The sequence below is a fragment of the Musca vetustissima genome, unplaced genomic scaffold (genome assembly GCF_032173495.1).
Source record: "Musca vetustissima isolate MV318-11 ecotype Yass unplaced genomic scaffold, APGP_CSIRO_Mvet_v1 utg3141, whole genome shotgun sequence".
Taxonomy (NCBI): domain Eukaryota; kingdom Metazoa; phylum Arthropoda; class Insecta; order Diptera; family Muscidae; genus Musca; species Musca vetustissima.
Window position 1 is genome coordinate 341,499 of NW_026886665.1, and position 16,026 is coordinate 357,524.

At 33.5% G+C, this 16,026-nt stretch overlaps 1 protein-coding gene across 1 annotated transcript; it reads right to left on the reverse strand.

The window, feature by feature from the left end:
• Positions 1–1,652: 1,652 nt before the first annotated feature.
• On the reverse strand, positions 1,653–14,784 carry LOC133334134 (uncharacterized). Its single transcript, XM_061542431.1, has 2 exons — positions 14,606–14,784; positions 1,653–4,851 (listed from the first exon to the last, which is right to left on the reverse strand). Exons 1-2 carry the CDS (start codon positions 14,746–14,748, stop codon positions 1,653–1,655), a joined length of 3,342 nt encoding a protein of 1,113 aa, XP_061398415.1. The 5' UTR covers positions 14,749–14,784.
• Positions 14,785–16,026: the final 1,242 nt, after the last annotated feature.

A 16,026-nucleotide genomic window follows, 5' to 3' on the forward strand; every position in this document is an offset into this window, starting at 1 on the left:
TGGGCTAATAAGATAACGAAATTAACTGTATTTTTCACCATATTAATTTTTGTTATGTTATTTTATGTTTTAATAAATGTTGATTCATTTCTGAAGTATATGAATAAAATACATATATATTTGAACATACACTGTAAAAAACCATGCCGTTCAAAAATGCTAAGCCTTGTTCAAAGCCTCCCCCGTTGGACTTTGACTTCGTCCATTAAAATAGTAATAAAATATTTATATTAAGCTTAACGTTATATGGATATTCATTGTAAAGGTTACATATTAGTTAAAATTTATAATTTATTAGTTAAAATTTACAATTTATTAGTTAAAATTTATTTATTAGTTAACCCTTTCAGTGTCAAAAAAATTGTGTCGGAATAAAAATCTAAAATTTTGTATTTAAGGGGACCCCCCCATTCTCGGTGTCAAATTTTTTTTGATTTAATTCGAATCTACTCTAATTCTAGAATGTTCCTACAAAATTTCAAGTGAAAATCTCAAGAACTCTTGAAGATATAGCCGATTTATTGTGTCAGCATCAAGTGACGGCTAAAGGGCTTCTCAAACTTTAAACACGTTTTTCTCAAAACGAATGGCGGGCACGATAACTCAAAAACTAATAATCCAATCGGTTTCAAATTTTGACACGTTTCTCTAGGAGTGTGTAGCTCTCGTATGAACTAGGATAAAGCCAATCGGTGAAGATCTTCCTTATTTTTTTAATTTAGTGTGTGGTAAAAAATAGGCGATTTTCCAAAAAAAAAATTTCAAAGTTCCGCCATTTTTTAATTGTTGTGCGAAGTCAATAATCCTAGTTCATACGAGAGCCAGACATGTCCTCTTTCTAACACAGTTGGAATTTTCGGATTCCGATGTTCCAGTGAGGAGTTATCATGCCCGCCATCGAAAATATGGACTTTTCTTTGGACCCAAAAAACAACAACAAAACAACAACAACATTTGTTTTTAAATTATTTTTCTTCCTTTTTAAATCTTCAAATATATATGTGCCAAGTTACAAACCTTAACAAGCATTGGTATTCATTTACCAGCCCATTTAAAATCTTAAAAATAAAAAATCGAGAATGGGGGGGTTCCCTTAAAATCATACAAAGGGACATAGTTTAGTAAAAATAGCAATTGTCATTTTAACCCTCGGCCAGTTTCGTCTGTCTTTCAACAAAATCTAAACCATCAATAGTAACGGTTCATAATTGCAAAAAAAGAGAGTACTTTTAAATGTCGAATATATTCGTTAAAAACACTGAAAGGGTTAAAATTTATAAGAAACCAAAAATTATAAAATAAAAACATTTAAAATATGTGCCGTAGCTATCTCTCTGGATATTCAAAAGGCTTTCGATTCCGTGTACCACAAAGGCATAATCTAAAAATTAATCCAACTCAACATTGATCCATTTTTGACGAAAATACTCATGAATGTGGATAGGAAAGAAAAAATATTTTTTTGACCGATAAATTTCCTTTATTGTTCATAATATTCATAGGTTATATATATTTACATTTTCAAATATTTAAATAAGTTTGTAGATGTCTCATTTCAAACAATATATATATATATATATATATACCGAATGAACGGTATATTCAAGATTCAATTGTACGGTTAATTTATAATAGCAATATGGTATTGATACTCAATTTAATATTCTCATATAAACTGTACGATTGAATATTTGTTTGCGTTTGCGAGCATCGAAGGCTTTGCGCGCTGATTCCGGTGAGTCAAATGCAACCCTTGCATCACCCGTTGGTTGACCTACGTCATTGAAACGACGTATAATATCTTCCGACTTCAGTTCGAATCCATGAAAGAAATTCAAAATATCGGACAGCTGTGCCTTATATGGTACATTTTCCAATTCCAACACACAACCGGGGCGGCAAAATCGCTCAGGCAATCCATTGCTGTCGCTGGACTCATTCATGTTGAAGCGATTGTTGTTGCTGTTCGAATAGTTAATGTCATTCGTTTCGAATCTGCTACTGTTGTTCCCACTGATTCGATAGTTTAAACTGTTATTACTATTATTGGTCATCCCATTCCATTCTAGATTAGGGTTCATACTATTACCAACATTCATGGCAGCAGCTAGACTTTTTAGGTCGGAAATCTTTATGCCGTTGCCACCGGGGATATATCCGAGAAATGGTTTGCCCAAGCGGTTGGCTATTTCTTGTGGTGTTATCGGAAAAACTCGTAGACTTCGACTCATAAATTGTATATTATGGAAGCGGTTCACAGCGATTTCAGCATCACGTGATCTACGAAACTCGACAATAAATTCGCCGGTAGGCAATTGTCTATCATTGCACAAGGGTTCTATGTGCTTCAAAGCCAGATTAGCTGTTAATAACAGTTGAGCAACGTCATTGATACGGGTAGCATAAGGACAATTCTTCAGTATTACGAAATTTTGTTCAATGCTGTTCGGAGAGGGGCTTGACATTTGCTGATCGTTGAAGTTTGGATTGAAGTTATTAAAATTAGGGGATCCACATACATCATTCATCCCGGTATCTTTTTGTGCCGTTGAAGATGAGTTAAGATGATTCGAACCCTTTCGTAGACGTGGATCTTTATTTCGAGCAGCCTGGGTCGAGTTTACGGGATTATCGAAATCGAACGGACTTTGGTTGCAGCTATTGCTATTGAAATTTTGAGAATCATCATCACTGTGACTCTGCATGATATTATTGTAGGCTCCGTACATATCAAACTTGTTTCCGGTTCTTTCATCATCATTCTTATTACTGACAACTTCGTCAATTAATTTATTAGTTCTCCTAATGAAGTCCTTTGAATGTATATCGCCTGTGTTAGACCGGGTGTCATCCTCTCCATCACTTTGCGTCAAATCCAAACTTATCACTTCTTTTGATTTTGCAGCTTCTTCCTTCTGCCTACGTCGGGTTTCTTCCTCGGCTGCTGCCTGTTCTTCCTTCATCAGTTGTTCGTTTGCTAGACGTATTTTCTCTTTTTCTCGCTCCATTTCTTCTACGGATCCAGGTCTTACTCGGAGACGTCGGTAGCCGATTTGGTGATGAGCCTTATCCTCGTAGGCAGACAAGGCATCTTCTTCGCGCGAGAAACGAACGTGTGCCACGAATTCACGTCGATTTTCTGGAGACGACAGTAACAGAATGTCATAAAGGGAGTATGAACTGAACATTTTCATAATGTCCTGTTCCGTTGTTAATGCCGGTATATCTTCAATATATAAAACGCTAAATGGTTGCATGCTGGAATGACCTTTGAATGCATTTACCGACATTTCACGAACAACTGGTTCCGAAATGTAGTCACCTCTGCCACCATTCTGCTGTCTATCACGATTGTGCCCATCCGGGTGGTAGTTGTCTGTAATTGATTCAAACTCCTCCTCCGATACCGCCTCTATAGCAACTGACCTATTTCGAAGAAGCTGATTGTTCCGCGACAAAGCTCTAACTACACACGCGTGTTTGGAGAATTCGACATAAGCCACACCAATTCGAAGGCCATGTGCGTCATTGACCATTTTGATACCATTGTGGGGAATATACAAGCCAACACAAAATTTACGAATGTCGCTGTATGTGGTTCCGGGACACATATTTGAAATTTTAATACATCTCGTCTTGCTAGGATCAGATTCCCGAGTACTGATGTCATCTTCTCTAGGGGATAATGGAGACGATAGCATGTTCCTATTAGACATGACCTTCTGACTACTGACTATACTGTTTGCTGCAGCCTGGGCAAATAGGTTGGGGTACATTTTTTCATACGGATTTGTGTCGGCAAAGACAATAGGCTCCTGTGGTAGAGTCGCTGCTTCTGCTACGGCCACGGCTTCATTCGATTTTTTCTCTACAAAAATACCTGGAATAGCTGAACTACTAGTTGTTGTCAAACTATTTGCGGAACTAGCTGGTGACTCTGTACTAATGGCAGCGGTGTAAGGGTTTTGTAGGGCAAACGCTTTATTGCCATTGGAGCCACTCAGGAAATTACTTAGGCTATAGTTGTTGGTCGACACCACGGAATTTGGCCCTTCATTTGTTTCTTCTACATCGTTATTTGCTGTAGCGGATTTTTTATTGGTGGCAATGTTGTCTCTGCTATAAAAATTATTCATAGTGGGATAGACACCATTGGCTCCCCAAGGCGGTAGCGAATTCGAGTTCGCACTGTGGTTATCTATGTCATAGTAGGCTCCTCCTTTGCAGTTCTTCTGAAGATTTTTTGACATTTCATATGACCGGTCGTAGTTTTTGTCCCGACTGCGATCTCGACTATTCGAACGACTCCGATCGCGACTTCTGCTTCGGTCCCTGCTCTTTTGATCATCTCGATTGCAGCGATCACGTCGTCGGCTGAAAGAACTACGTTCAGAAGAACGCGATCGTGATCGTGAACGCGATTTGAAATCTTCGAATACCGATCGATTGTCGCTGTTCCTTGCAGATGCCTCGTCAGCGTCGATGATGTTTCTGGAAGGACCGGCGCCGGGTATTAGAGATATACCGGCTTGTTGCTGGTAGGCAAGAAAAGAAGGGTTAACTGCTGTTAAGGGATTAGAAAGTATACTTTGTAGACTATTAGCTGTAATTACGGGTGGCTGTGGCTTGTTCGCCATTGCCAATTTCGGGGCAATGACGTTAGGGGCTGCTTTTGGTCCAGCCACAGCAGAAGACACTAAGTTAGAGTTTTGCAAAGCCCGCATTGAGTGCTGTCTGGCAGTCTCTATGACTTTTTGCATCTCTGCTCTAGACGATAGTAAAAGGCGAACTTGGACACCATTTATAGCTTCACGGTCGTGCATCATAGCTTGTCGGGCGTCTTCGTCAGTGCTGCAAAAATTTAAAGACACTTGTTTTATATTCGTATTTATGTTGAGTCAAGAGCACACATTCCATGCGATTTTAATGTTAATCATTGGCGTAACACATCCGGTCATATTTTATGTAGTGATGCCTAACATAATGAAAATGGATCTAAAAACTTTTGATATTTCTGTATACTGTATATGGGCAATATTGCCATTTTTTTAACATAGCTGAAGCTTAGGTTCTCCCTTTTTTAACTCGGGAATTACATTAGTATATGAAAAAAGTGAATAGTTTTGGGTTAATTGATCTATCGTTGCAAACTGTTTATGATATTGACCTCCAAACTTTATTTTGGTGGATGCTGTGTCTACTTTAATGTAAAAAATGTGTTAAAACAGGTTGAGGCGAACCAGTTTTTTATGTTCTCTATCGATTTATGATTAAGCCACTCATTTTACGGCCTTCGTGTCAAAGTAAAACTAGAAGCCAACAAAATGGGGACTACGCCCCTTATGTATCATTTTTCAATCCTCATATCATTTTTTTTAACTGCATCTACCTTTAAATGATGCTGAAATTTTGAAGCTCAATGTGGACTGTTTTTTTGGATTTTTGCTTCTAGTTTTAATGCGCAAACAGAAATTTCTAAAAATCGATTATAAGATTATTGTAGTCGCGAATCTGAGGTGTAGGTGAGAATTTGATGCGATCAAATTTCTAAAAAAAACCTATTTTTCGGGCCAAATTTTTAGATCTGTAAACTGTATGATATGGGTAACCGCGATCAGTAAGGTTTTTTACGTTTCGGAAGATATAAAATCTTCTTCGTGAAAATCCATCCACTAGAACGGCGGGAACTGTCTTTCCAAAAACACGAAATTTGGCAAAAAAATGTTTTTGAAAATATCGCGGATTTAATTGCATTTTCTGTGAATAATTTCCGTTTCAATAAATGACCTGTTACGGATTTTGTACTTTTGCGAAAAGAGAGCATTAAAATTTTTAGCCGAAAGAGATCTCAAAAATAAAATGAGCTGGGTCTTTCATGGTTCTTAATGGACCGCATTGAAATCGGTATAGATCGATGTATTTTTTTAGGGTGCACACCGAAATCGGATGCGCGTTAATGGCATATGGAGTTTTCGAAATTATACGCGTTTTACGTTCCTGGAAACTGCATGCGCATCAAATGATTTTGAGAATTACGCGATTTAGACGCAATTTAAAATGTATATTTAATAATATTATTTAATTTTAAGATTTATTCCTATTTATAGAACCCCAAGATTTATCGAAAGGGTCTTGATATAATCCGCTTAACACAAAAAGTTATTATTTTTATATATGTCAAATTTTCGGCGAAATTTTGTAAAATAGCAGAACAACACCAACATTTTTTTCTGAAATTTCTTGTAAAAAACCTAAAAAATAATTATGATGACATTATCTCTTCGAACAAAAACAAATAATTTTCCTCAATATCTTTTTTTGTTGTCGCTGTAATTTAGAAACCGCTACACGGACTTGTGAGATTTTGATATCATTTGATTCATCATGGTGTTTAGATTATGTAGATATTTTTAAATTAATTTTTAGGTGTGTGTATGTCATTAATATAATGAAAATATTGACGTAATCTCCTATATTTTTAATTATTTTTCTCATATTTCGCGAAGATGTGCAGCTTTTTCCCGATTATCATAATGAGTTCATATTCTCATTTTACGGAGGAAGATATATATCAACGTTTTTCGTCAATACAATAAACGGTGTAATTTTAAGATTTTTTCTTATGCCCAAAATTAAAACCTCGATAACTTTTGCGCGCATCAACCAAAAATTTTTACGGTTTCGGAGTCAGAACATTTTTCTCTATATGTGTACCAACAAAAATCATTGATGTACCACAAAAACAAAAAAAGCTGTTTTTTTTTTTTTGAAAATGGAATATTAAAAATTGGCAATATTGCCCATATTGTATTATGGGAAACGCATGAGAACCAAATAATGTAGACGAAGTACTTAAGTCTCAAAAAATATATACTTTCCACAGAGTATCTCCAAATATGAAATAAATTCAGCGAACTATTTCCGTGTAAGATTTTACCTGTATATTTTTTATATTTAGCTGCTTTTCGAAAATGTTTCTGCAACATCAACAATATTTGTTGATTCCTAAGGAAGTCAAACTTGATCTAGGCTAGATAAACATAATAGGTTGTGCAAAGTTTGGTTTACAACGGACATTCCATTAGCTTGATATTGGTATTATAAATATTGAAAATTGTGACCCTCTGTGGGGGAGGTACTAGAAAGAGTGGGCCAATGGGTCCCATCTTCAAACTTGATCCTGGCTTGATAAAGATAATAAGTTGTAGAAAATTTCGTTAAAATCGGATAGTTCGTTTGCGTGTTATTATAAAATTAATTTAAATTTTTAGCACAATTTTGACCATTTTGTGGGGGAGGTGCCAGAAGGAGTGGACCGATATTCCCCACTCAAAAAAAAAAAAAAAAAATTAACATGGCAAACCCACATCATGGCATACTGAACAGTCAATGTAACCAATGTTACCCGAAGTTACTTTACATATTTAAGTTTCAAGTTTTCTTTAACTATTTGCTAGACAACATATACGGAGCATTTTTAAACATTTCTCTGGGATTCTTTTGTGTAATTTAAATTTAATAATGTATAGAACCATTTTAGGCATAGTTGCTTCAAAAATCAATATTTTCAGACTAAGATATTAGAAGAAGTTACATCTGTTATTGGAAAATCGAGAAAAAAAACCAGTGAGCGGAGCAGTATAGTCGGACGGGGCCGACCATACGATACCCTACACAACTATCACGGAAATCTAACTTTCTGCTGATTTTTATTCCGAGCTTGCAATTTTTCGTGATAGTTGCACCATCTTGCCCGATTAGAGGTCAACAGTACAACTTCCTTACACCACTGCTCTTGGATAAGCTATCAACTTCTCTATATACGCTATAGAATACAAATTTTGTCATTTTTCACACAAAAGTCAGGGTCCATTTGACCCGCTAAATATTGACGATCTTTATCAAAATAGGCATGCTTATTCCTTGGCCCAATCCCTTTCTCCGTGTAAAAATTCGAGATGCTTGGGCCATAATTGCGGCCTCTAGAGCGACCAGAAAAATGGACAAAAATAATGTTTTTGGTCCATTTCATCCCCTAAATATTAAACAATCTTTTCCTAAAAACAATATGGGTCTTCATTGGCCAGAACCCATCCTACATGCCAAATTTCGTGAAGATTGGTCCATAACTGTGGCCTGTATCGTGTTTACAATTATAATATTATTATAATATCTATAATATTCAAATACACATTAATCCCAATAATTCGTGTTAAGGCAGATTCTTTTAATACTAGATCGTATAATCAAATAAACAAATTGAAGAAGTTTTAATAAGCACCATTCATAATTTTTCAAAATATGAGCGTAATTTTCACTAGAAAACAGTTTTTTAATTGGAATAACTGGAAGTAATTCGACATTAACTATTTATTTTATGTAAGATAGGTACAAAAAGGTAGCAAGTCTGCTAGGATGCCCTGTGTGGAAATGTAATAAATTTTATCCAACTCATTTATTTTTCCTTCTTTTTCTTCAGATGTGTATTACATTTTTTGTCGATTTTAATAATCGAGAGGACTACCTTACTGCTACTGTCCATGAATCCTTGTGTACGTATGAGTTCTGTTCTGTTTCAGAACCTGAAAGAATCTACTACTTTTACAAGTTTTGGACATTTTACATGACTGTTAAAGTTTATAGTTTGAAAAAAAAAACAAACAAAATTATTTTTATTCGAACCAATATATACTGGCACAATACCATTTTTTTTTTTTTTGAAAGACCTTATTTAAAGGTCATGATCATGGTATAATAATAGAAGGTAACAGCAAGTGTTGTTGTACAAGAAACGATACAACAACCACATGGAAATTTGTTGTTGTAAGTTATACTAGTGTCAACGTCATTTGACAGAAAATGTAAACAAACAAAGTATCAAGAAATTATATTTATTTTGAAAATGAAATATTTTCGAATCCTCAAAATAAAATTGAAAAACATAAATGAAAATCTATCAAATTTATATTTCTATCCCTTCCACATCTTTCCTATAATTGAGCCATAGCCTCTTATATGTGTAACACATATGAAAATGCAAGGAATTGCGAGTTATTTCATGAAGAAAGATTTGCTTCCTCAAACTATCCCAGCAGGCAGATTGAGTATATTGAATACGGGAGCACATATAATAATGAACAATTTCAAATTTTATGCGTTCCCAATTTTCCTGTTGGGTGATTTTTAAAAAGATAATTTGTCAAATTCATATTGACACTAGCATTACGTTCGAATCAAATCTGGGATCATCAAGCTGGGATTTGCTGTTACCTTTTATTATTGCACCATGGGTCATGATAGAATTCTGCATTTTCTATTCTGTTGTTGTGACGAAAATTTCTTTTAGAAAATGTTATATATTTTATAATACTTTTTCAACAAAAGTATTTCTTGCATTTGAACGTCATTGTTATTAGGTTCGAAGCTAATTCAATGCGTTCCGTACTAAAATAGCAACCTTCTCACCTTTATAGCTTTTGTTGAACGTCCGTGTTACCCAAATACGCAAGGATCTTATTTACATGTGTATCAATTGGATACGGCGAAAATGGATGAAATCAAATTTTAATTGATCGAAAAATGTTTAATTTTATAGAAACACAAATTTTCCAATGACTGGAATTATATATAAAAAAACAGAAACAAAAAATATAATATTAGGTCATCCAGAATTCCTACAAAAATGCAACCTACATTTATTTACATCTACATTTATTGTCGAACGTTATTGTTGTGGCGAAAATGTGTTTTAGAATATTTCGTTTATATTATATATTTTTTCAACGCGAACGACAAATTTTTGTTAACCATTTATTTATTTTTCACACTATTTAATATAATGTTATTGTGTATAGGTTTCAAAATATGATTTGACATCAAAATTAATACTCAGCTGTCCTTACTGTCCCGACCCCGACTATCAACAAATATATAACAACAAAGACCAAAATGACATTCTTTCTTAAACTTTTTATTGGAGTAATTTGTGCGAGTAAAAATGACAACTAAGAATGCCTGCCTTGGCTGTTGTAAGATAGATACCAGGTAGCCGCATCGGCGAAATGGGAGCATTATTTGTTTGTTCTTCAAACAATAAATTTTGACAATGAAGACTTCAGCTGGCCCTACCGGTTAACCGTTTTAATTTTTAAATATTTGTTTAATATCAGAAAATCACAATTTTATGAATTAAAATAACATTTAAAATCCATATTTGTAATCGCAATAAAATGGCGGTGAAATTAAACATTTTTGGTCTGTTCCTGTACTACAAAAGTCCACTACATTTTCTTCGATATCATAAAGGAAAATTCGGTATCGTAGTAAATTCTTACAGTAATTATGGTTATTTTTTTGAATTTAACGGTTACCGTATTAATATACCTTGGACTGTTGTGGTGATTTTGGTGGATTGTCATATAATTTTGACATTTTTACAAGTTTTCCGTACCAAAACTTTTCGTATCATTGTGTACTTTGAGAACGATTTTGATATTATTCCCCTTTACTAGCTTTACTATTGAAAAATCACTGGTACAGAACGCATGTATTATTGTAACTAACAAAAGCATAATTGTGTAGGAGAAGGCAAAAACTGTTTTGAATGAAAACTATAAACATGTCAAATGAAGACTTTTTTAAGTTCAGTTTTAATGCACTGACAGATGTATTCAGATGTTTTTCAACTATTATATTATTATTATAAACCCACTTGTAGTTACGTCTTTTTGTTTTTTTTTTTTTTTTGTTAATAGAAGCTCCTATTTTGACCGCAGACATGTAAAACTTTGTCAACACATGTAGTTTATTGACATTCACAATATTCATTCAAAAAGTCAATTTTCAATTTTTTGTTAGTTAAGCCGATATGTGCACACACGAAAATTAATTTTTGTGATCTCAATGAATATAAAATATTGCCTTTAGTTTAAATACCTTTTTACGATAATTATTACCATTCCATAGAAATATTATTTATATTTTCTAATAAACATATGCGAATTTAACATTTTACTTTTTTCATTTCGCATCAGCGAATCCCCTTTATAAAACAACTCACCATTATTCATTACATCCGAAATCGCGGCTGCATAAAATAGATTCCAGTGCAGTTGGAAATGTAAAAATCTTAGGAAATTTACCATCCATAGATTCTGGAATTGAGTAATAAATGGTGCCTAGAGAGTTACAAGATATACTTGGAAAACATTGATAAATTGATAAAGAAAATGTAGATGCAATGTTATATATGTACTGAAATTCGCCTTCTGGACGACCTGCTATTTGGAACTCTGAATAGTTTTATATACATGCTGAGAGGAGTACATTTTATTACCTACTTAAACACACAGAAAATAATCAGGTATCAAGCCAAATAAGTTTTAAATATTTTAATACTCTTTCTGATTGAATACATATTAACAACTAACAATTCAAAAACTTGTATGTAGCTACTTTAACCACACTATTTTTTGGACCGTGTTGATATGACTCGAATTTCTCAAAAGCCTGATAGTCTAAGCCCTCCATCTTGTCAATATTTCAATGTGTGGAGTATTCACCTTCAGAAAGATTTCCTTAAATATTTCGTCATTTTTAAACACAGAATGACAAATTAGCAATTCTTTTCTTCATCAGCGTCGAAGAGGACATTGAGTAATTCAAATATGCCAATCTTCATGTGAACCAGTAGAAATATCCCATCCAAAGGATTTCTTCAAATACGACGGAATCGGCCGCAACTTCATAACCATTCCATTGATTCCAATTGTTTCGGAAGCCACATTAGCCACTAGAATTTTCAGTTGGACCGAAAATAAAAAATTGAGCTCCGTCTTGCCAATTTGAAATTTAATAACTATATTTAAAAGGTTCATATTAAATAAAAAACATTGGTTACGTGGTTAGTTACGTAATAAAATTTATATCAAGGTTCATTCTCCTTCCCCGCAAACCCCTTCATTTCGCATTTGTTCAGTGTTGTGCAGACCTAAATAGAGAGTTAGTTTGGTGAGCGTAGCTGAGAATTTGTCACCAAAAATATCATAGGAAAGAGAGAACAAATGAGAGTACGTTTATACGCTATTCCATTTACGCTAACGTATGATTTTGGGATGTTTTGAGCATCACTGCATTAGTTAATGTTGTATACCTATTTTTGCGGTTGAGAGTCAATTTGACTTATTAAATAATTTGCGCTATTAACTTTTTAACCATTCCACTATCGGCACGATTCCAATCTTTTGGCAAAAGCCAATTTTAGCTAGCGATGTGACGGTTTTAAAATTGCATGATGCCAAATTCAAAACATCATATTTTTTCGAATATAATATAATTTTTTCGAATATAATCGTCCATGTGACATGTTCCGAGAGTTTTTGAATTCCCATACTTTTTTAAATTCCCATGTTGTGCAAAATGGTGTGCTCAATTTCGAGCGAAAGTGCGGCTCGAAAGCATAGCTGTGTTCAATATGTTACGAAATGTGTTCAATAAAAAACATGGTAAGCCTGCTGGCTTATTAACTGCCCTGGTTTCTACCAGAAAAAGTCTAATGATACTGGAACGTGTTAAAATAAGCATTTATGGATATTTTGAGAGAAGTTGGTCCTTCCATACACAAGGGTACCATACCCGAAAGCCTGCAGTAAGCAGCTACCTTAAGATTTCTGGCTGTTATTGGGTTTCAGAGGGTAGTGGCAAATGATTTAAAAATAAGTGTTGTTCGCACAACAATGTGTAAAATATTGTGGAGAGTAATGAAAGTCCTGGAAGACAAAGTGTGTGCAAGCTGTGGACAGCTGCAGACCAGGAGGAGCCCTTTTTCCGTCGATTTTGCATTTGGTTTTCTTGATATTGGACTTTTATTGTTCAGAAAGAATGTACCGAATACAAGCATGCAGTGACATCAAATTTTGTTCATATTAGGATTGCACGGGCAATGACAAAATGTCGTGGTTCAATGGATTAACGAAAGAATTAACAATGATAACATAGTGCAAAACTACGAAAAAAATTATTTAAATCGTTTGGGTTTATACCGTTCCTCTAATTAAGCCATGATTCACATTAACTGGTCTTCTCATCTCTTTCATAATGGAATTTAAATTCATGGCCATATCGAATTGGACTCGTATGTATATACATATGACGTCCCCAATACTTACCATACCATATATATTCTCAAGCTTAATGTCATATTTTAACATACCTAAATAGCTTAAAATGGATTAGTTCAGCATTAATTCACCCTTTAATTACTTTAGAACATTTTGTATGGTGTTTGTTCGTTTAGTGGTCCAACTTTCGAAGTTCGAGTTCGTTTTTTGAACACTGGCATTAATATGTGAAAAACAACCTATCACTACAAATTGCCTGTATGCATAAGCCATTTTGAGTTGCTACTGAATCAAACTACCTGTAAAAATTTTATAGATTATGTCATATAATATGTAACAAAAGTTAATACAGCAATGTTATAAACTCATTAGATGCACATATACATATATGTATAAAACAGACAAACATACCCTATTTGTGATTACAAACAATTGTCTAATATACGTATATGTATACATAATTCTATTCGATCAGCAGAGTTGATCCATCTATGTTTAAAACTTTTTAAATTTAAAAGCAGGGCAACTCCCATAGGTTGCTTTGCCGGATTTTGTGAAATTATTTTTTACTAAGATAGATTTTTCTAGTTTGCGTAAAACTTACTTCATATATATATATATATATTCGTAAAACTAATGTTAATCAAAGTATGTAATTTATATTTTGTTTCTTTAAAGTTTGTGAAACATCATATCGATTTCCAGCTTCTTCCTCTTTCCGTGTAAAGGAAATATAAACAAAACTAACAATATAAGATGTGATATTTTTTAAAATAATATAAATAAATGAACCATACCATTTGGGGTTTTGGGTATTTTTGCGAAAGAGAATGTTTACTTGAAAGTAGCGAGTACGTGATTCATTTCATCCCTGGTTGTAATTTTTTGAAAATTTTTGCGACATAAAACATTTTCTGGATCATTTCTTGTGTGATGTGCCAATTTTAAAGTATTTTTTGAATTTTATCAATACGATACTCAAATTAGTATACGTGTTAAAAAATGTTCACATTTGCTTCCTCTAACAAATTGATATTCCGATATTCATAATTATATATAAAATAGAATGGAGTTATTACTGTTTCCCATCTACAGTATCCATTTTCAAATTCTTGCTATCCACTCATATATATATGTAAATTGCGGCACGGTCAACAGTAACATTTTCAAAAGCAAGCCCTCTTACATGGGAACTTTGACTTCTGCAGAGTGATTAATATTTGTCATAAATCGTTATTATTGCAGATAGCTCAACGTTATACACAGAACATTATTATATTATATTATGGCAAATAACTTTAGTGGAATAGCTACCGACGTAGTTTTTATTACAAAATGTCACAGGTATCCAGAAATTTAACGAAACAACACAATCGGAGTAGAAATATAAGCCGAGTACATTAAAATCGATTTAAAGGAATGTGCTCTTGTATTGAACTTCCTTATTAGTAGGATCTATTAACACTGTAAGAAGCTATATATTATACCTGAATGCAATGAAAGCATCACCCATTTCTCCGCCGACTATGTGAACGCCGCCATCCGGAATTGATAAACCTTTGAAGAACTGACGAATATCCAAAGCATTTGCCGACCATGGTAAATTTTGCAAACGAATGATTACATTCATCTTAATATTGTTTGTGTCAACTTTTGTTTTTCAATTGTTTTTTATTTTCAAACTGATAATGAACAAAGAACTAAATATTTGCTTTTTTCGGGCCTCACTTAATTCTAGCTCTCCAAACTCAATTAATATTTCACATCGAGGGAAATGAATTTGAGTTAAAAATGCTCACATTAGCTTTGTAACCATTAAGTGATCTTTGCCAAATCTGAAAAAAAAGAAACAGAACAAGATACAAAAAACACATTATTTACATATGACTAAAACAAATACAATTACAAATAATAGTGTTTTCAAATTTATTAATTATTTATTATATTTCGAAAAATTCTTAAGTGGTATAAAAATTTATAAATATGAAATGTCACATTTCCTTCAATATATATTTGTTTTTTCCTATATATAGGTATATATGTATGTAAAATTACAAAAATGTTCTTGTCAAATTCTTAAAATATTGGTAATAAATAATAAGTTGTGTGGAATCTGTGATGATGGTAATGTAAAAAATTGGGGGGGGAAATGTGTTGAAGCCAACAAGTTTTTTGTGTTCTTTCCTGATTTGTGGCTAAATTACAACGCACGCACATGTGATCAGTGACTAAGTTGAAGAATGCCATATGGACAATATGATTCTAATGCATGATTTTACGATATAATCACTGCATCCACCCAAAACGGATTTTAAAGTCGGATTTTCGGTGTTTTTTGAATTTTTCTTATGATTTTGCTTCGTTCAGTGTATATGAATGTGCTCATGAATGTGACGAATGAATTAGTATAATAATATAATATTTTTATAAAAAACCTATTTTTTAGTCTAAATTTAAAAAAGTCCATTCAAATGCCGTAGAACCCCGCGTGATTTTAGTTTTTTTACGGGCCGAATCTAATGAGCCCAGCCATGTTCCATTCACCTGTTAAATGAGATATTGAAACCAACCTTATTGTTCGACTGTAGTTATTTATGAAATTTATTTATGAAATATTCTGACTTAAAAACTACATAAACTAATCTAACTTAGCCTAATATTATACACATAACAGCTATCAATTCTCACAGTGAACATGGGGGTTGCGTGTATTTGTTTACATCAAATGGGCGCACCAATATTCTTGTGTGTGGACTTCTATTAATTCTTTATTATCAGTGCACACACAGATTTTGTGACTGCATTAGCCACTTATCAAATGCACAAATGTGAAAGGATCATAAAATAAAAAGAATGAAGACGATCATGTTCATATTTTTACGAACATTCTCCCGGCCGGAAAATATTA